The 22,327-nt window shown below is 44.9% G+C and overlaps 2 protein-coding genes across 5 annotated transcripts; both read left to right on the forward strand.

Annotated features, from left to right (window-relative positions):
• Positions 1-1,743: 1,743 nt before the first annotated feature.
• On the forward strand, positions 1,744-3,603 carry LOC100823280 (premnaspirodiene oxygenase). Its single transcript, XM_024461988.1, has 2 exons — positions 1,744-2,661; positions 2,763-3,603. The coding sequence occupies exons 1-2, from the start codon at positions 1,759-1,761 to the stop codon at positions 3,384-3,386; spliced, it is 1,527 nt and encodes a 508-aa protein (XP_024317756.1). The 5' UTR covers positions 1,744-1,758; the 3' UTR covers positions 3,387-3,603.
• Positions 3,604-6,959: 3,356 nt separating this feature from the next.
• Positions 6,960-21,231, forward strand: LOC100822130 (ABC transporter B family member 4). 4 transcript variants are annotated; one of them, XM_010236258.3, is made up of 12 exons: positions 6,960-7,205; positions 14,588-14,642; positions 15,104-15,279; positions 15,386-15,607; positions 15,729-15,967; positions 16,061-16,586; positions 16,674-16,947; positions 17,047-17,686; positions 17,777-18,005; positions 19,645-19,911; positions 20,063-20,326; positions 20,409-21,231. In XM_010236258.3, exons 1-12 carry the CDS (start codon positions 6,975-6,977, stop codon positions 21,045-21,047), a joined length of 3,762 nt encoding a protein of 1,253 aa, XP_010234560.2. In that variant the 5' UTR covers positions 6,960-6,974; the 3' UTR covers positions 21,048-21,231. The 4 variants fall into 4 exon arrangements, with proteins under 4 accessions (XP_010234560.2, XP_024317105.1, XP_024317106.1 ...); XM_024461337.1 differs by having other exon boundaries at positions 17,047-18,005; XM_014901362.2 differs by lacking the exon at positions 6,960-7,205 and having other exon boundaries at positions 13,858-14,642; positions 15,562-15,607.
• Positions 21,232-22,327: the final 1,096 nt, after the last annotated feature.

Below are 22,327 nucleotides of genomic sequence, written 5' to 3' on the forward strand. Positions count from 1 at the left end.
TATATAGGGACACTATTTTTATTCGTACAATTTTCCCTATGATTTTGTCTGGTGAACTCTTAGCTACTCCCTCCGTTTCTAAATACTTGTCGCTGTTTTAGTGAAGTTTTCACTAAAACAGCGACTTTAGAAACGGAAGGAGTACCAATTTATGTTGTTCAACTGAAATAAAAGTATTCTTGCAACATTCGTTAATACAACTGTTTAAATCTTCACAAGATGACAAGAAATCTTCTCCAACTCCGATAAGCTAGTAAGGCGAGAGACGAAAAACTCAAGTGTGAGGACTGGAAATATGAACCTAATAGACCAATGAGATTGGTGGGCTCTAATTTACTATTTGAAGAGGGCATTTTAACTAAGTTAATTTTATAGAGATGTTTTTTTGGCGGTGTGGTTGGGCTATATTATAGCACGTGACCCCTAGGCAACTCATAAATCAATTGTTTTAGAATAATAACGTGATATCTTGAAATAAACTACTTCCTCTAATTCATAATAAATGTCTCAAATTTAATACAAAGTTTTCATCTAATTCATAATAAATGTCTCAAATTTAATACAAAGTTGTACTTAGTCTAAATTTGACATTTACCGTGTATCGGAAGGTTAGAAACTCTAGAAACAAGCTACCCAGGCGTACTGTGCCTGGCGGCAGGGAGATCTTTGGTGATCTTCACAAGTCAACTACGTACTGAATGTAGGGAGAAGTAACCATGAATGGATAGGTACACATTATATATGAATACAGGGCCGTATCCGAGAAATCGAAGGCCATGTGCGAAATATAGAATTAGGCCTTAACTACCACGAAAAGACAATTACCATTTCTATAAAAAACAAGAAAAACTAATTACTACAATAATAACACATTCAGAAAAAAAATAACAAGATTCTTTTTTTGTTTAGTATAATGGTATATAATTTTCTCAAAGAAGATCTAAAAGAACAAACTCTTGGCTACTAATATGTGTTTTGTCTGAAACTAATGAACATTGAGTCATTCTACTCCCTTTATCCAACAAAAGATGTCTCAACTTTGACCAAATGTGAATGCATCTATATATTAAATCATGTCTAGATACATTCAAATCTTGACAATTAAGACATCTTTTGTTGGACGGAGGAAGTAATATATTTTGAGATAAATATTCAATTAGATTTTCATAAGAAATTTTCCACTCAAATCATCGCACCGAGGCAACGAAAAAACAGAGAAAAGAATCAGGAGAAAATGTCTAGTACACGAATGGAAGTGAACTAGTGAAGGGTATTTGAACTAATTTCTGGACAAATTTTTGCCGAGAAATCAGCTTGAAGAGGATAATAAGAGTGAACTAATTTTAGAAATTTCTTGATTGAGAAACATCTTTTGGTGTGGTGGTGGAGTTGTCGGCGTGTGACTCAACCCATCAGGATTAAAATCCTGATGCTCACAATTATGTTGTGAGGGTTTTCTCTTTTCATAAAAAAAATCCTTGATTGGGTACATGTAACAAAGAGAGACTTAGCACAATTTTGAAGAGAAGGTAGATTTTTTTACTGATTTAGTCAATCTGTTAATTATCACCTAATTTTTTTTTAAATTTGGGCCCCAAAACTTTTAGGAGTCCTGTGCAAATTGTGCACACTCTGCACATGGGGGTCTGTAATGAATACAAAACTGAAAAGGCAGAGCAGCATCGAGAGGCCTATATATATTGCTGTTTCCGGCTGCAATCCCAACCCCTGCTCATAGTACAAATTAGCAAGCAGATCATGGATAACCTCACACCCTACTACTATTTGTTAGTAGCTCTTATTCCGCTTCTATACTTGGTTAGAAATAGAATCAGTAGAGGTTCTCGTGACCGCGGTCTGCGGCTTCCTCCCGGCCCATGGGAGCTTCCTCTCATTGGCAGCGTACACCACATTTTCAGTGCTTTCCCACACCAAGCCTTACGTGATCTCTCACGCCGTCATGGCCCTCTCATGCTCCTCAAGCTCGGCAAGGCTCCTATTATCATCGTCTCCAGTGCCGATGCTGCCAAGGAGATCATGAAGACCCACGACACTACCTTCTGCACAAGGCCACGGAGCTCGGCTGTCAAGGTCTTCACCAAGTATGTCAAGGGGATGACATTTTCCCCGTACGGCGAGGGATGTCGCCAGCTTCGCAAGATCTGTATCATGGAGCTGCTTAGCCCTAAGCGCATTCAATCTTTTCGGCACATCCGGGAACACGAGACCTTGCGGCTCGTGGAATCAGTGTCAGCGGCTGCATCTTCATCCTCAGAGCCGCATATGAATCTGAGTAAGATGATTAGCCGCTACGTGACGGACGCAACGGTGCATGCCATTATGGGTTACCGGTTCAAGGACCAAGACACCTTGGTCCATTACATTGATGAGGTTTTGCGTTTGATGACCGGATTCACCTTACCTGACTTGTTCCCGTCCTCGAGGCTAGCACACGCCCTAAGCAGCACACTGCGTGCTGCTGACGCCCACCGGGACACCGTGTATGTGTTCCTGGATCGGGTAGTAAATGAGCATCTCCAAAGGAGGAGGTCGGAGGAGGAAGTTGGTCACCATGACCTGATTGATGTCCTCCTGCGGATCAAAGACGAAGGCAACCTTCAGTTCCCACTAACCATGGATACAATCAAAGCAGTGGTTTTTGTGAGTTCTTGCTTGTTGCTCTCTGTACACATGTTTAATTCCTACTGCTATATATATTTTCTTTCTCTCGATCAGTGAATGATGAAAACAATTGCATGCAGGAACTTATGGCAGGCGGGAGCGAGACACCAACATCAACGATACATTGGGCCATGGCACAGCTGATACGGAACCCGAGCTCCATGTCCAGGGCACAAGCTGAGGTCAGGCGAGTCTTTATGGCGCAAATGAAGGTAACTGAGGAGGGTCTAGGCGAGCTGTCCTACCTCAAGTGTATCATCAAGGAGACCATGCGACTGCATACTCCCGGGCCATTGTTAATGCCAAGGCAATGCCAGAAACAGTGCAAGATTCTTGGCTATGACATTCCCAAGGGGGCTACGGTCCTCGTGAATGCTTGGGCTATCGCTAGAGACCCGGAATACTGGCAAAACCCGGAAGAATTCGTGCCAGAGCGATTCGAAGGTAATAATGCGAGAGATTGGAAAGGTAACAACTTTGAGTATACACCATTTGGGGCCGGGCGACGGATGTGCCCCGGGATGTATTTTGGGCTCGCCAATATTGAGCTAGCTCTCGCAAGCCTTCTGTTCTATTTCGACTGGACTCTCCCGGATGGCATTCTTCCTAGTGACTTAGACATGAGAGAAACCATGGGGATCACCATTAGGAAGAAGGAGGATCTGCGGTTGCGTGCAACTCCCCACATACAGCTGCCCTGCTAGCTGAACCACAGTTCACTTCTGATCCCTCCAAAAAAAAAAAACTTTGCGTTTTATGGTTTTCTTGTTAATGTTACTATATCATAGCTAGCCATTTCATCAGGTTTTGATAGTACCAGAGGGTGATAAGACTCCATGGTAACGACTTCTTTGATTTATCATTGTTTCCAATTGTGTGGTGTTTCCGATATCAAATAAATAAATAAATAAATAAATTACATGTGTTCCATTTCAAAGGTATTTTGTATAGATCAACAAACTTATGCACTTGCCACTTCCTGGACAGATGCATGCGGCTCAATCATTCGCCAGAACAGTATCATCCAAACGAGTGGAGCACAAATAAATAGAGTAGAATGCATAATAGGTTCTAAAAGTATTTCAGGTGTGTCAAGCGAGTCACAAATATACGTGCGTGGTGCCCGTGTCTTTTTACCGAACAACAAAATCACACATATGCACATTGATCAAAAGATTAATATTATCCACGAACGAGTACATCACATTTTTCTAAAAAAAGAGAGCGTCCCCGGCCTCTGCATCAAGTGCTGCACAAAGCCAATTTTATTGCAAAGTTGTAATGAGTAATACAATTCAGCGATCGGAGATAGAATTCGGTCAAAAAAAAATTAAAAATTCAGCCAAAAACAATTTTCAGCGATCGGAGATCGTGGATAGTCTATGCATTAAGTCGTCTAGTAGACCGCCAACCAGCCCGGTTGAAGATATCCGGTGAGACCGTCTCCAGTAGGGTGCATCCAATAGCCAAAGGTTCCCGTTGGGCGCAGGAAGCAGGAACGCCCCGTAGCCGAATCCAGTGCATGCCTTTGTAGATAACCTGCAAAAAATGTGGAGCTCCTGATCGATTAAAAACAACAGCATTTCTGCAGTTGCAAATAGCACAACAGAAAGCCGAAACTCCCATTCGAATATGAGCTTTAAATTTTTTATCCACACCATTAAGCCAATTTCCAAATAAATTGGTAATCGTTGTCGGTGGAGGTAAATTGAAGGTAATGAAAATAATGCACCAAATAATACGAGCAAAAGGGCAGCTAAGAAAAAGGTGTTGTATCCTCTCATCAGCATCGCAAAAACAACACTTTAAACTCCCCACCCAATGCCATTTTGGTAGATTATCTTTAGTTAATAGAACTTGGCGATCAAGAAATCGCATAAAAATCTTGACTTTTGATGGAATTTTAAGCTTCCAAGGTATTTCCAATGAAAAACCGTGTGTCCTTCCATAAAATCAGCGTACATAGACTTTACAGAAAAGACTTCTAAGAAAGTAACACTCCAAACAAAGCCATCAAGTTCATGCGAAAGGTTAATCGACATCAACCGCTGAACCAAATATAACCATCTTATCCAATTGGCCCCACCCAGGTTCCACCACAAACGTATATTCAAGGGAACGGCCCCTAGGAATGTGGCAACCGAAACGTTTTTGTGCTGCACAATCCAGAACAATGATGGATATTGATAAGCAAGCGGCCCATCGCCTAGCCAAGTATCTTCCCAGAAACGAATTCCGATCCCATCCCCAAGGGTAAACATACCACGGCTAAAAAATCTTCCTAAGCTCGCATAAGACCCTTCCAGAAGTGAGAGTCCGTCGGTTTAGCGAGTGTCTGGGAGAGGGTGCCATTTTGAAGATGTTATATTCTGTAATAGCGATCTTGCCACATGACCTCTTCATTAAGGAGTTTAAACAGCTATTTGGTGATAAGACATTTGTTTTTAATTTCAAGAGGCTCAATGCCCAGCCCGCCCTGGTATTTCAGACGACAGATAATGTTCTATTTGGTCAACCTATACTTGCGCTTATGCTCGAGATTGCCAAAAGAACCGAGATATGTAGAAATTCTCGTGCGTAACCTGATAGAAATCTCAAGAAACGATAACATAAACATGGGCATACTAGCGAGCACCGAATTAATAAGAGTAATGCCCTGTTTGTTTGGGCCTCTGCTTCAGCTTTTGGTGCTTCTAGCAATCTCAAAAGCACTTCTTCCATTTACACATGAAGCTGAGAAGCACCTCCGGACGTGCTTCTCAGCTAGAAGCACCAAAAGCACGTCCGGAGGTGGTTCTCAGCTTCATGTGTAAAAAGGAAAAGTGCTTTTGAGATTGCTAAAAACACCAAAAGCTGAAGTTGAAGCCCAAACAAACAGGGCCTAAGTCGATTGCCGTAGGAAAGAAGCTTACCCTTCCAACACCCCAGTTTTTTATCAAAACGATCCTCCACCGATTTTCATTCTTTGTTAAGCAAAATGCGGTGATGAATAGTAATCCCTAGATAATGAAAAGGTAGGGATCCTGACTCACAACCGAAGGAGTACATTACATATAACTTATGACCGGTTGCCACAAATATTGTCTTGCGTTTATTTCCCACATATGATGATCACCGCACTACAACACATTTGAAAAATCTAGGTGCATACAAATTAAGTTAACCTGATGGTTTTCCAAGGCACTAAAAGTCCGCTTCAATTTGAAACGTTGGTTAATGTATGGTGTATAAGTTTGAGTAAAATACACCACTAGTTCATGAATTCGGCAAAAATGAACACTTTAGTCCATAAACTCAGAAAACACACAGTAAACCCGTAAACTGGGACTACTATGTCACTTTAGTTTAAAAACGGTTAGACGAGGCTAAACATGCCACGCCGGCTTCAGCCAGGACCGCGGCTTCTAATCCCTCTTTTGCAGGGTATTTTTTGCAAAATCACCCGTCCGGCCAAGGCGTCACCGGTGCTGCGAAAGAGGGATTAGAAGCCGCGGCCCTGGTCTTAGCCAACGTGACGGACAGGTGGCGGGTTTTAGCCTCGCCGAACCGGTTTTGAACTAAAATGACACAGTAGTCCCAGTTTATGGATTTACGTGTGCGTTTTGCAAGTTCGTGAACTAAATTGTTCGTTTTTACCGAGTTCATGGACTTGTGGTGTATTTTACTCTATAAGTTTGCCCAAGCTTGTAGAACAAGTCGATCAGGCCGCCTCAGCAAGCAAACAAGCCGTCGCCCAAAAACCTCAACCTTGTTGACAACACATCAGCGTGGAAGGAAACAGGTCGCATCAGAAATAAGGGTGCAGTGTTGAGCTGCACGTACAGGAGAGTACAGCAGATCGCCCGGCGGTGCTAGGGTGGATGGAGGGGCCGTGCATGGACTGGATGGTATCGTGGGAGGGAGGTCAGGTGGAACGGGAGATCAGATGAAGGGATGCATATCAAGGAAGGTGGAACGAAAGACCATATCAAGCAGATCGCACTGCTGCAATTTAGTAACATGATCGAAGCGATGAACCAGCATATATGTATCCGTTGTACTTTTTCTATGAGATTTTATAGATCCTCATGTATAAAAGAATCCATCTGGCATTAGCAACACAGCGAGGCAGTCAGTAGTACTACAATATTCCCACTTCGTTCCACGGCGTGGCCATTAATTGGCATTGACCAGCTGCTGAAGTAGCCACGCCCACCCAGCCAATTAGCCCTAGCCCATAAATCTCGTGCAAATTAGTACAGCTAGCTTAGCTGTACGAATCAAGTTTTGAAAAAGCTAGAGCCGATCGAGCAATGGAGGACGCAGCTTCGCCTGCGAATGGGAGGAGGGATGGCAAGGAGGAGGAGGTGATCAAGGGGCTGTTCCGACACGCAGACGGCGCCGACCTGCTGCTGATGCTGGCCGGCACGGTGGGCGCGCTGGCGAACGGAATGTCGCAGCCTCTCATGACGGTCATCGTCGGCGACCTCGTCGACGCCTTCGGCGGTGCCACCATCGACACCGTCCTCCAGCGCGTCAACAAGGTCAGCCTCGATCACCTGCCCTCCTGCCCACCCTACTCTTGACTCAAGTCCGATCGATCTATATAGCTAATTGGCCGATTCCGTCCTATACTTGACGAATCCTGTTTCCGTTTTTTTCGAAAAGATCCCTACAAATCCTGCTTCCGTTGGCGCCCGTAGAACATATATGGTCGATGCATCCTGTGTTTTGGCGCGTAGTCTTCTTTCCAGTTCTTCTAAAACGTTTCATTCCAATGGCCGATAAATGATTCCTTTTTCGCCCGACCATGTTATCTTCTTATCGTGGAGCTTAATAATTTTATAGAGAGAGTTTCTCATTGCATGTACACAGTGTGCTTTGTATCGAAGCTACGTTTCTGAACTAGTTTGCAGATATTCATGATGCATGTTGTGTGCATAAATTGATGCACAGGGTTTTTTTCCTCCTTTTCGAAAAAAAGCTTATATTCATGCTAATCAGCAGCCACACCTGCTACGGTACAAGGGTCCGGTTGAACAAACAGGATGTTGATACATTTTGTATAATTTTGGTCGAGCTTTAGAAAGTTATACTTATGACAAAGTTAGGACTTCTAATATTTACGAACCGAGGTAGTAGGTACACCGTAGTACCTAAGAACTATGGCCATGTTCTATTGGGCCTCTCCAGCAGAATGATGCACACAACCAATTCTATTGATTTACTTAACAAGTCTCACAAGATGAATACAATGATTGACCAAACCAAATCCACCGTGCTATACCTAGAAGTTTGATGAAGCGGGTAGCAATTATCCGGGCCACATGGCCAGACCGCAGACCACCGCCAAACATACAAATCCGGAGGCCATGCACGAAGGCACAACCAGTTGGCAAATCCCTAGCGTGTTCGTGTGCGCACGCTCTAGAATCAGCAGCCACCATCTTCCTCCAACTAGTGATCAAAGCAGTGACATTGCAAGAGTTGGCATCGACGAGGCAAACCAAAGCCACCAACTACCATGTGCCCAACAGCCGACCACCAAACAGGACCTCCACATCCGCAGATCTAACGTTCCCTCAGTGGTGTTCTCAAGGGGGAGAGCACCGCCACCGCCCAATCCAAGGACTTTGGGTTTTCACCCAGGAACCTAGAGAGGGGGTGGTGTGGCAATACACGATGCCTCAGAAGAGAGACGTCCTAGGACTCCATCGCCAACCAAGGGAACCAACCAACACCACCCACACCCCGTCTTCAAAGGACGCCGACCGTTCAGATCCGACGAGGAGGGGGAGAATCCACCGGCGGCCGCACCCACCACAACAAACCCCCACCGAAGCACAGCTGCTGCCCATGAGGGTGCCCGCCACCAGGGAGGGACGTCGTGCTGTGAAGGGCAGGCCACCAACACAACCCAAGGTCTGGCCGCCACCGCAGCCAAGTATCTGACCGCCACCACAGCAGGCCGCATCGGACCGCCCAGAGAAGGAGGCCGCCGCCAGCCGACGGAGACGTGCCACCGAGGGCAACCACGTAGGGCCACAGCCAGGGAAGCGCTCCGAAGATGACCACCGAGCAAAGCAGCGGAGACGCACACACACGGTGCTTTCTTCATTTATATTAGAGTACCAATGCTATTTACTCCCTCCATTTCACAAAGAATGGCGCCCACGCTTTTTGAGGTTGAACTTTGACCAACGATTAGACCAATTGTATGTAGATTATATGTTACCAATTCTATACCGTTGCAAAGATTTTTTTAATACGAATCTAATGATATAAATTTTGTAACACATAAACTTTAAATCATTAGTCTAATTATTGGTCAAAGTAAAATCTTGAAATATGTGCATGTCATTCTTTGTGAAATGGAGGCCGGGAGTATGCAGCTAAGCTTCTACCATGATAAATGGCCGGCCTGCGAGGGGAGGACTGGATGAGGCGTCGAGGCGGGCAGCAACTGGCAGCTGCCACTGCCAGCTGGCAGCTGATGCCGAGGGAAAGCCAGGAACCGCCGGGCGGCGGCAAAAGTGCCGGCAGGGAGTGACGCCTGAATCACACGGGCGGAGCCATATGCGGCCTTTGGGCCTTATCCATGCAACCAAGAATAATGAATCAATGTAAACAAATCTTCATACCCGTAATGGTCATGTTTTTTAGTAAGTACTAAAAAATATTATATTACTAATAACCAATCAACAGAGATTCTAAGTGGGGCACGTGCCCCACTTAGCCTTCCTGTACGGCGCAGTCCAAACCGTCAGATCTCCTTCTATTCTTTCCTGTGATCCCCTTCTCTCTCTCTCTCTCAAGATCCTGAGCGGTGCGTGGCCACTAAATCGTTGCGTCGGAGCAAGCTGCGGTGGTGAGGGTGCGAGCAGGCTGCAGCGACGGCGGGGAAAGGCGCAGAGCCGGAGGAGGCTGCGGCGGTGCGGGGCGGCACGATGGAGGAGGGCGGGGAGCAGGCGGCAGCCGCTGCGTTGGGCGTGACGTTGGGGCACGGCGCAGGGCTGGAGCAGGCGGCGGCGGAGAATGTCGTCGTGGCGGCAGGGCGTTGCGGCGTGGTGGAGTAGGACGTGGTGGCGGGCAGGGCGCAGGCTGGATCAGGCGGCTGTCGCGTATCCCAAATCCTAGGAGCGCGAGACGCGGCCCCACCATGTCAGCGTTTGGCTCCCCGGGGAAGGGGTACCCTGGGGACCAACTTCCCGGGATTGTCTTCTCGGGAAACTTGTGACCGTTCTCTACTCCCTCGGGCCCGGGACCGAAAGGCTCCGCGGGGATGCCTAGTCTGGCACCCGGGGAGCGAACGTGTCACTGCTTACCTCAGCTAGTACTACGCGGCTACTTTGGCGCCCACAAGCCTGGGCTAGTACGAATCTGCCCGTTCAAAGGTCCTCGGGACTGCGCGACTGCGGTGTGACGATCACCGACGGGGACGACAGGCAGGACGCAGCAGGTCCCCTTTACCTTTTGACCGGCCAGCTTCCATGCCGCGCCAGGACTATCACCGTTTCGGCCTAGACAGGGCCGGAAGATTCTCTGCTCCCTGGACCGGGTACAGATCACTTTGGACAGCTTCATATTCGTCTTGTAGCGAGGATGTTCCCCTGTAGTAGCACGCATGCCGTGTGCCCTAAGTTTGCCACTGTGGTGACCCCTTAAACTATAAAAGGAGGCCCAAGGCTTCCACTCAAAAGAGGTTAGCATCATGGATAGACCATAGGCAGTTCGGGTAGGAGAAGAGTTGGTGTTCCGACCGCCGGAGATGAGCAGCTTCTGCTTCTCTCTCCTCCCCGGGCCGCCATAGTTTAGGCTAGAGCTCGCCGCTCCGACCGCTCATTGTAACCACTCCTTGTGCCATCCACCATCATTTATACACACAAAGCAGGACGTAGGGTATTACACCTTCGGGTGGCCCGAACCTGGGAAAACCGCCGGAGTCAAAGTCCTTACCGGTAAGGCTCGGAGCACTCTCCCCGTGCCCCACTCTACCTAAACAAAAAGGGGGTGTCCGCACTCCCGGTGTCCGCGTTCGCACACGCGACAGCGGCGGTGCAGAAGGTCGTCTCGGCGGGGGCGCAGGGTCAGTGGTGGCATATGCGGGGAAGGAGTTGCCGACGGAGGCGCGTCTGTGGCGCCAACGCCCTGATAGGGAGCCGCCAAGGTGGGGCATGGCACTTGGAGTGCCGCCGTGCTATGGTGTCGTCGGTAGGGCAGCCGTGTTGGTGCTCCTCGCGGTGGGCAGCGCCAAGGTGGCGAGGAGGTGCTTGACGAGTGGCTGGAGGGAATGCTGGAGGCGGCGTCCAACTCTCGGTGGGCGTAAGCGGTGTGCGTCCGTGTCGGCTTCTCGCCAGGCGGTGCTGTGGTTTGTGAAGTGATGGAGCATTTTGCAATGTGGTTTGTGATGCGATCCATTTGTTCGGATTAGGCATCCAGTAAGTGTTGCAAGTGCATGTGATATCCTTCGCGCTTTGGGTTTGCAGTTTGAGATGTACATATTTTCTATCAATTCTTCTTCTTGTTCATGCCCATCAGATTAGCCATAGACAAGGAGAATCAGCAAGTTCGATTTAGTGTCGTTGTTTTGTCATGCCGTGCACTGCTAACTACTATGCGCATACTACTTAATTGCCATGTTGTCTGCTCTTAGTTGCCATTATCTTCGGTCATAATTGCCATGTCGTGCAATACTAACTACCATGACATGTACCAACTAAGTTGTTATGTTGTACAGTCTTAGTTGCCATGAGTTTGGGTCATACTTGCCATGACTACAGGGCGTGTGATTAATTAGGAGAGACTGTTCCGATGCGTATGAGAGTCGACAATAAATCACGATTCAACTTTCTTGGTATCCGAAATAAATCTAAAACGACATGTAAAATGAGACGGAGTGAGTATTACATAGTTGCCATGTTTTGTTGTCATAATTGCCATGATTTTGGGTCACATTTGCCATGCCGTGCAATACTAACATGTCGTGCATTACCTAGTTGCCGTGTTGTCTGGCCATAATTTCCATGCTCTTGGGTTATAGTGGTTATGTTGTCTTGTCATAATTGCCATGATCTTGGTTCATAATTGTCATGTCGTGCAATACTAATTACCATGTCGTGTACTATCTAGTTGCCATGTTATCTAGTTATAGTTGACATGTTGTCTGGTCTAATTGTCATGTTGTCTCGTTATAATTGACATGATGTTGAGTCATAACTGTCATGTTGTCTGGTCCTAATTGACATGTTGTCTCGTAAAAATCGCCACGATGTTTGTCTATAATTGCCATGATGTCGGGTTATACTTGCCTTGTTGTCTGGTCCTAATTGCCGTGTTGTCTCGTCATAATTGTCATGATGTGTGATTATAATTGCCATGATGTTGGGTCGTACTTCCTCCATCCCATAATATGAGGCACGCACGTGTTCCTAGATCATCAATTTGATTAATTAAATATATATTTTTCTTAACAAAAACTACATCATTAGATTAGTTATTGAATTTTTTTCTAATGATACACCTTATTAATTATTTAATTTATATTTAGTTAGCTAAATTAACGAACTAGGAATGAATGCGTGTCTTGTATTATGGGACGGAAAGAATAATTGCCATGTTGTTTGGTCCAAACTAGACCAGGCTAATTAGGTCCTCGATAAACTAACATGTCGTTAATACGTATCAACGGGTATGCATATGTAAACCGGTATATGTCAAAGATGTGTATGTCGAGTTTCCAGCATTAGAGTCGATCAGATTTTATACGTGGCAGTAAATAGATTTTTTGGGGGAAAAACGTGGAAGATGCGATTTAGTAGGAAAAGAGGCTAAAGCAAATTGGACCCAAGACATCACTCTGCTGGGCTAAATGGGTCGCGTTGGCAGTGGCCTTGGGCAACTAGCTTCTGTAGGCTGCGCTGCCAACGGCCAACGAGCGCGGGCGGGCGGGCGAACAGGGATCGAGCGCGAACGGGAGTTAGAGCAAACCCGAGCGATCCGAATTCGGTTTTGGGCCAAAAAATTTGTCAGATCAGATACCGAATCGAGATCATTTACCGAAAACCTCGAATTGTTTTGATTCTGCGCACTATATGTAGCGTTCGGATGGCGTTTTTCGGTTCCAACACCAAACTCCCCTCCCTCGCCGCCACCACCCACTCCATTTCCGGTGAGTTTCCTCGGCAAAATGCGGCCCACGATCTCCTCCGTCACTCGTCGAGCGCGTCTGGCCGCCGTTCCCCGCGGCCACGGAAACCCTAGCGGTGGCCAGCTCACCATCGCCGAGGAAGAAGCCCTGCGCCGCCAGTCTGAGGCTGGCCGCAATTGTGGAGCCCGCAAGTAGGGGAGTTGGGCCGGCCTCAGCGCCCGCCGGGGAGGGGTGCTTGACCGCCGCTACAGCTACAATGCCGCCAGGGAGGGGATCTCGAGCGGCGTCCACCCCTTGCCGGCGAGGGATTGGCTCCGCCCTCCTCTTCTTCCTCCTTCGATTCGTCGATGGAGATAGTCAGGAAGGTGGAGACGGATGCGGCGGAGGCGGAGGAAGCTGCGGAGGCAGGGTTTGACCCTGAGAACATCGCGAGCGTGAAGGAGGCATTGAAGCACTTCATCACGGAAGACGACGCGCGCCGGCTCGCCACGGAGGAGAGGATGCTCACGACAGCCTATGACCTCTCCAACGCGGCTCCCGCGCCTCCGGTGACGGCAGCTCCCCCGGTCATCGTTCGAAACGTCCTTTCGGACGATGAGTAAGCAAGCATTCCGGCGAAGGAACCAGAAGCTGGCGGGGGCGACGAGGAGCATTCTGTTTTTGGGTGTTTGCTCCTCTAATTTAGCTAATTTTTGGTAAATGTCAAACTAGTAGATGTAGTAGAACTTAAGTATGTGGACGAATGACGAATAACAATGGATCTGCGATGTGAATCGCAAAGAATCAGCCCCTATTTACATGAATTTCGCACGAAGTTTGAAATCTCTTTTATTCGATTTCGGTTTTCAGCATCTGTTCTGCCGGAACAGAGCCGGTACCGAATTATCGAATTCGGTTGGTTGGGAGCCGGGAAGCCACGCTTACGTGGGCACGCCGCTGGATAAGGCCACTCGCGCGTAATTAAATTACTTCCTCCGTCCAACAAAAGATGTCTTAAATTTGTCAAAATTTAAATGTACGTAGAATAGTATATAATATAGTTGGATTCATCGTACATCTCTTTTCTCGACGGAGGGAGTACCACCGATTTTTACCTCACCGCGGACCCGCCGCCCTCTCCGGGCCGCCTGCTACAGTGCTACGGCCTCTACCTCCACCGCCGCGGTGCTCTCCCGCGCCGACCCGCTCTCCCAGGACGAAATCCCCAACCAAATCCAGTCGTCGCAATCGCCCGTGGCGGGGCGGAATTCCTGTGTCTCCGTCCGGCGTCCCGTCCCCAACTCGGAATGACTCGTTGCGGTTGCGGTTCCTCCTCTTCTTCCCGATTCCCGCAATCCAACCTGCCACCTGTTTGGACTCTGGTCTGGACTCGCTACCGCTACGTTCTAGCTTCCGCCGTCGGCCGTGAATGCAGAGGAGGAGGATCTCGGCCTCTCTGTTGCTGGCTACAAATTTTCGGTCTTTGTTCTCCTCGCCTCTCTGTTGCTGGCTTTTCTCGCCGTGCTCCGGCCGCTCTGCTCCTCCTGGATGGCTGGATACTTGCGGCGGCGGCGGAGACTTTGGCATAAAATGGTTTCCTTGATCTGCGTCTGCCTCCTCCAGCTGCTTCTGCTGGATTGTTAAATTGCATGTATTTAGAATTAACGCATTGGCGCAAATTGCGTTCCTTGAATCTAAAATAATAATTTAGATTCATTTCCTCGCTTGTATTTAAAATTGTTAATTGTTACAGTAAAGACATAATAATAATCTCACCCTGTTGTCATCTCATGCTTGCAGGCGGTTCTGAGCTTTATCTATTTGGGTATCGGAACAGCAGTAGCCTCATTTCTTCGTATGCATGCTCACACTGTGACAACTTTTTATATGTTTTGCTCCTAGTTACTCCTAATATGATTGCTACCTTAGCAAACTAATGAGCTTATCTTGCGAAAACGGAGAACACAGTTAATGCACACACTATTCTTCCAAAAAAAGACAGTTACTACAAACTCGAAGTTGTGTTTGCAAATTCTTTTTTTAGAAAGTGGTTCCTAAATTTCTTGTTCAAAGAGTTTATCAAAACAGTTGAATATGAGAGAAACAATGTCCACATTTGTTATATTTCAACAGTTGAATATGAGAGAAACAATGAGGAAAAAAACATGTGAAAAGTTTAGCAGTAATCGTGGCACCATAAATGTTTTTACGTAATTAAACTGACAAAAAAGTGAAACATAACCACCCATGTTTAATTCAAATATAGTGCACATTTCAATATTAAATAATTGCTAAGACAACGTGTTGTCTCTGCAGAGGTGTCATGCTGGACAATTACTGGTGAAAGACAGGCAACACGGATTCGATCTCTTTACCTCAAATCTGTCCTGAGACAGGATATATCATTCTTTGACGTAGAAATGACAACTGGAAAGATTATATCAAGAATGTCAGAGGACACTGTGATACTTCAGGATGCTATTGGTGAGAAGGAAAGTACTTAATTCTTCCATGTCAATAAAAGAACAGACAAGTGTGTTCATTATATTCTAGCTCATATAAAATCTGACATAGTTTGAGTACTCTGATATTGTTCAGGTCGGTAAATGTGTACAACTTGTGGCTACCTTCGTCGGTGGTTTCATTGTAGCTTTTTACAAAGGATGGTTTCTATCTGTAGTCATGTTGGGATGCATACCTGTAGTTGTACTTGCTGTAGGAGCAATGTCAAAAGTGTTATCCAAAATCTCTAACAAAGGTCAAACATCATACAGTGATGCAGGGAACGTTGTCGAACAGACAGTTGGAGCTATAAAAACAGTAAGTTCAGTCTGCACAGCAACTTAAATAAGGGCTAGTATAAAAGTTCCTACAGAAAAGGTAGGTTCTGATTTCTGAGTACTCACTACTAAATATCTTTGTGATTACATCTGGAAAATAGGTTGTTTCTTTCAACGGGGAGAAGAAGGCTATTGCAGCTTACACGAAACTCATACACAGAGCATACAAGACATCTGTTCAGGAAGGACTTGCCATCGGCTTTGGCATGGGTTCGGTTTTCTTCATGGTTTTCTCAACTTATGGTTTAGCCATATGGTACGGTGGAAAGTTGATACTTACCAAAGGATACACAGGAGGAAAGGTCCTCAGTATCTTATTTGCTATGATGACTGGGGCAAAGTGAGTTCTTTACCTCAAAGTAGAATCCATATCAGAATCGATGATGCTTTATGTCGCACCATTGGTAGTGATACTAACAATTGTCTGTTGCAGGTCTTTAGGTAATGCAATCCCATGTATGACATCCTTCATAGAAGGAAAATCTGCAGCTCAAAGATTGTTCGCAACAATTAAGAGGAAGCCAGAGATTGATCCTGATGACAAGACTGGTAAACAGTTAGAACACATCAGCGGTGATGTTGAGCTGAAGGATGTGTATTTCAGCTACCCAGCCAGGCCTCAGCAACTGATATTTCATAGATTCTCATTGCATGTTTGTAGTGGAACTACAATGGCTATAGTTGGGGAAAGTGGAAGTGGTAAGTCAACCGTGATTAGTCTTGTAGAGAGATTCTATGACCCACAGGCTGGTGAGATTTTGATTGATGGGATCAATATCAAGAGTTTACGGCTTGATTCAATAAGAGGGAAAATTGGTCTTGTTAGCCAAGAGCCCTTGCTCTTTATGACCTCAATTAGAGATAATATAACATATGGCAAAGAAGATGCAACAAGTGAAGAGATCAAGAGAGCCGCGGAGCTTGCCAACGCAGGGGATTTCATTGATAAGTTGCCCAATGTGTGTGATAAGTTCATCAATTTAACTTGTCTAAATCCAAGTTCTTCCTTTTGAGATGAGTTCTAACAGTTACTTGTCTCGTACTAGGGTTATGACACAATGGTTGGCCAACGCGGTGCTCAGCTTTCAGGGGGACAAAAGCAAAGGATTGCAATTGCACGCGCTATCATTAAGAACCCCAAAATATTTTTGTTAGATGAGGCTACTAGCGCATTGGATGTGGAGTCAGAGAGGATAGTTCAAGAGGGACTGAATAGGATTATGGTTGACAGAACTATGATTGTGGTTGCACATCGTCTAACTACTGTGAGAAATGCCCATTGCATATCAGTTGTTCAACAAGGAAAGATAGTTGAGCAAGGTCAAGATTCCATTCCCATGGCTCACTTCTTATCAATCACCTATTTGTCATATTTTAACTACACTCATCAATTTCTTACCTTGATGTACTCTTTAACAGGTCACCATGATGAATTAGTACTAAACCCAAATGGGGCTTACTTTCAACTTATTCAGCTTCAAGGAATCTCAGAAGAAGAAGAGCAGAAAGTAGATCGTCGAATGCCTGATACAAGGTCTAATAATACACACCTGTCATTTAGGCTGTCTATTAGTAGAGATTCTGCAGGGAATAGTAGTCAGGATTCCTTAACCCTCCCACTCGGGCAGCCTGGCACAGTTGAGTTTTCCGAAGACAATGATACATGCGGGGAGAATCAGAAAGAGCATGATGATGATTGTGAAGTCCCAAAGAAAGGTCCTATGGGAAGGCTAGCGCTTCTTAACAAACCAGAGGTACCTATGATTCTGCTAGGATCCATTGCTGCAGGAGTTCATGGAGTGCTTTTCCCAATGTTTAGTGTAATGCTTTCCAGTGCGGTTAAAACTTTCTACGAGCCACCAGATAAACTCAAAAAGGATTCTAGCTTTTTGGGTCTGATGTGTGTTGTGCTGGGTATCATTTCGATAATCTTGATACCAGCAGAGTTCTTCTTGTTTGGAATTGCCGGAGGGAAGCTTATAGAGCGCATCCGTGGTTTGTCATTTCAAAGCATTGTGCACCAAGAAATGGCATGGTTTGATGATCCTAAAAATTCCAGGTTACTTACGATTTTTTTCTCTTGGTTTCTACATTCTCTAGATTCCATGGCTTTACTTTCATGTACTAATTGCCAAATTATGTATTACAGTGGAGCACTTGGTGCAAGACTGTCAGTTGATGCATTGAATGTCCGTCGTTTAGTGGGAGATAACTTGGGCTTGACTATTCAGGTTATATCAACACTTCTAGCAGGATTTATCATTGCTATTATAGCTGACTGGCAGCTCTCTTTGATCATCATGTGTGTGATTCCACTAGTGGGTCTCCAGAGTTATGCCCAAGTGAAGTTCTTGAAGGGTTTCAGCCAAGATGCTAAGGTAATCCACGAATATATGCAGCTAGGCATTTCTTCTAGTGGTATGACGTTCTTAAAATGATTCCCAAAAACTAAATATTACTACACTGTATTTCCATCAGACCTGTTCCTCTGGACATAAGTAGGGTCCCTGAAGTGCAAATTTGACCATTTTCACTATGATATAGTTAAAAATCCCAGCAAAAATAATTATAATTTGCAATGACAAATCTAGCATGTGATTTAATTAAAATAGATTTAAATATAGAGAAAAATACTTTTTTTGTCCCTCAACTTGTCGGAAAGTTCATTTCTCGTCCCTCAAAAACAATTCGAACTTTTTTCATCCCTCAACTTTCAAAACCGGACACTTTTACTCCTTAAGGCTATCCGAAGCGGTTTGTCTAGCCACGTGTCCGGTTTGCACTTAATTCCGTGACCGCCGAGGCTGTTGAAATTGGCCGTCGTCGTGCTCTGGATCTCGTCCAGGCACTGGTTGTACTCCATCTGCATCATCCATATCTTGATTGGAAAAAAAAATAATGAAAAAACTATGCGAAAACCAGACACGTGGGATAGGAAAACCACTTTGGATGGACTGAGGGACTAAAAGTGTCCGGTTTTGAAAATTGAGGAACGAAAATAGTACGAAATTTTTTTGAGGGCCGAAAAACGAACTTTTCGACAAGTTGAGGGACGAAAAAAGTACTTTTCTCTTAAATATATGGGTGGCAAGAGTGTCGAGTTTTTTACTCTGTTTATCCTAAAACGACACACCAGAGCGAGCAGTAATGTTGTCTGGAATCTGGATGTTGTTAGTTTCTTAGTGAGTATCAAACTAGAACTACCTAACCCCTGCTTCACATCTCACATATGTCGTCATGCTCATCCGTGTCCCCCCATGCCTGGATCATTCCTCCATGTTCGTGCTTGCCCTTGGCCTGCAACATTACAGCGTGTCCTCGGTGACTCATTTCCGCCACGCCACGGCGTCCACGCCATGCCTCTTTGGGACCCATGCCATGTTCCATTTCATTTGAGAAAGTAAGGAGCTGGTCAACTTAGTTTTCTAAGGGGACTGGGGGAGCTTCGGTGTGTTTCCATTAGTTAGCGTATTAATTTGTTTTTTTAGATTTTTAGTAGTGTGTGTGATTGTGAGCCCATAACACCATTGTACTCACTGCCTCTGCTCCTGGTCGTTACTTCAGCAAGTGGACGAGCGGGAGATTTTTATGGAGGCATGTACAAAAGTGGAGCAGGTGGTTTAGGAGATGTTTACCCACAGTGGGTGGCAGTCTGATTTACACCATGGGGTGCTAGTTGAGTGTTCAGCTTGTTATAAAACGATGTTTATGGGTGTTGTTTTGCGTCAGATCATTTTGGTTGTGTGCATTTTGTTATGAAGAGACCGAGTGTGAACTTTGTGTTGATGCATTGGCTTGATGCAACGTTACGGTTCAATAAAGCTCCGATAATAAAAAAGAACCCCTAATAGTATATAATAGTAGAGATGTAACATTGTTTTGTTCTACGAAGTTTAAAAAGTGCAGTCAAATATTATAATTTCATAAGAATAGGAAGAATCGTCGTTTACTTTAGATAATTATTTTTCCTTTTTGAAAGCTTGTTAAGTTTGTGATGTCGGGTTGCTGATTTTCCAGATGATGTATGACGATGCAAGTCAACTGGCCATAGATGCAATTAGTAGTATTAGGACTATAGCTTCTTTCTGTTGTGAGAAAAGAATTACAAGAATATATGATCTCAAATGCGAAGCCTCAATGAATCAAGGAGTCAGAACTGGAATAGTTGGAGGAATTGGATATGGTTTCTCATTCATGATGCTGTACCTTGCATACAGTCTTTGTTCCTATGTTGGAGCACAATTTGTGCGCCATGGAAAATCAAGTTTTGACGACGTTTTCCGGGTATGTAAAGAATTACTTCAGTAGGATCATTTCTTCTTAAGTCTTTCAATTCTTCGTAAGAAATTTTTTAGTCTTAATCTCTGCATCCTTAACCACAGTTAGTACTTTCAAGATCTGATTTCGCATACTAATAATAAGTCAAACCTTGCAGGTTTTCTTTGCACTGGTTATGGCAACTATTGGAGTATCTCAATCTAGCGCAAGGGCCACCGATTCATCAAAAGCAAAGGATTCAGCTATATCCGTTTTTGCTTTGCTTGACAGAAAGTCCGAAATCGACTCAAGCAGCAAGGAGGGTATTACATTGGATGTGGTCAAGGGCGACATTGATTTCCTACATGTCAGTTTCAAGTACCCAACTCGTCCAGATATTCAAATCTTCACTGACTTTACCATGCACATACCCTCTGGCAAGGTCAGCTTACTTTTCCTATCCTAGTCACATACGTAGTACAGTGATTTACTTAGCAGCTTGCTTTCCTTATGATCTTCTGTAGACTGTTGCACTTGTTGGAGGGAGTGGTAGTGGCAAGTCAACAATAATCGCACTGCTGGAGCGATTCTACGATCCTAATTCAGGTACCATCTCACTGGATGGTGTGGAAATAAAGAGCTTAAACATTACTTGGTTGAGAGACCAGATGGGACTGGTGAGCCAAGAGCCTGTACTCTTCAATGACACAATCCATGCGAATATATGCTATGGTAAGAATATGGAAGTCACCGAGGAGGAGCTTATTGCGGCCTCAAGGGCATCGAATGCACATGAGTTCATATCGAGCCTTCCACAAGGATATGCTACCTCTGTTGGGGAGAGGGGGATACAGCTATCTGGTGGCCAGAAGCAGCGGGTGGCAATTGCAAGGGCTATACTCAAAGATCCTAAGATGCTACTACTTGATGAGGCGACTAGTGCCTTGGACGTTGAGTCGGAACGCATTGTTCAAGATGCCTTAGATCATGTGATGGTTGGCAGGACCACGGTTGTTGTGGCGCACCGCCTCTCGACAATCAAAGCTGCTGACATGATTGTTGTTCTCAAGGATGGTGCAGTAGTGGAGAAAGGAAGACATGAGGCGCTGATGAACATCCAAGGTGGAGTGTATGCTTCACTAGTAGAACATCACTTAGTGTGATGTGATCATTTGTTGTTGTAGTTGTAGAACTGTAATCTTTCGATCATAATGAACGGCTTTGTGCTTCTGCTTTTCGATTTTGAATTTCCCAAATTTATGTGTAAATGGGTGTAGCTTTTCTACCGTGCCTAATAGGCTAATACATATATAATATAAATATTTAAGCTAGAAGCTGCAATAGAAACTAAAGCTGCACTATTTCCTTTCAACGGGCGCACACTTCAATCAGTGAGTATGGTCCAAGCAGAGAGTGCATGAATGTATCTCATGATATCCCATATATAGTCAGCTGCATGCAAACTAGAGATGCTATTACGTGCATTTGTTTTCCAAATTGAACAATTCAAAAAGGAAAAACTTTCAAATCGGTGTCAGAATTTTGATTTGCTTTCGCTGTCGGTTTTTTTTAAAACCAACTTTTATTTCGACAACTCTTGAACTTTTGGTCCACTGCATGACTGCATCCAATTCTGACTTCTCTGATGGACTCTTTGACTGCATTATAGGCATTTTCACTCGCGTGATGGTATATTTGCCTTCTTTACTCGAACTTTCTATCCATTGCAGCATCCAAAACAACTTTGGCTCATTCGCTAGCAACTTTGCATATATTTTTTCAGCAGCAAAGATACATATCATCAAGCATACATTTACACATAGATCATGTCAACACCATATTTACTTTGCATTTCTTTTCGAAAACGGAAGTTATATTAATCTCACGGAATATCGATCTGTACAAGACAGAGTATCAACTCCTCAGCCTGTATATGCAAGACGCGCACATCCGTAAAGTACCAAAATGCAACGATTGGAACCAGAACTCTAAACCGATCCAATTCGTAGAATAGATTGTCTCCAAGTTGGGTAAGAAAAGGTCTCTAACCACTCAGTCCAATTTGTAAGTTGCATGTCATCAAACACAGCTCTCGGTCAACTGCTTTTGAGAAGTGTAGACCAAGTGACCAACTACATTAAGTGTTACAATATTTCTGCATAGCCAAATTGCCCAATATAAAATTGTTCCCCTAGTCATAAGAAACATGCTCAAGCTGACCAAAAACCTAACATATGAGGTACATTAGGAAAGGGATAAATTATATATTATAACCTACTTCAACCATTGACTACACGGCACGAGACATGGCATAAAAAAAAAAGGTAAACTATAGTCTCACAAAAACATCAGTTAGCACTACCATGCCTATTCTGAAGTACCGAGGGAAACTCCACAGTAGCACAAACAAAGAGCTCTGAGTGTTGTATGGTGGAGTTCTTAG

The sequence above is a fragment of the Brachypodium distachyon genome, chromosome 3 (genome assembly GCF_000005505.3).
Source record: "Brachypodium distachyon strain Bd21 chromosome 3, Brachypodium_distachyon_v3.0, whole genome shotgun sequence".
Lineage (NCBI taxonomy): Eukaryota > Viridiplantae > Streptophyta > Magnoliopsida > Poales > Poaceae > Brachypodium > Brachypodium distachyon.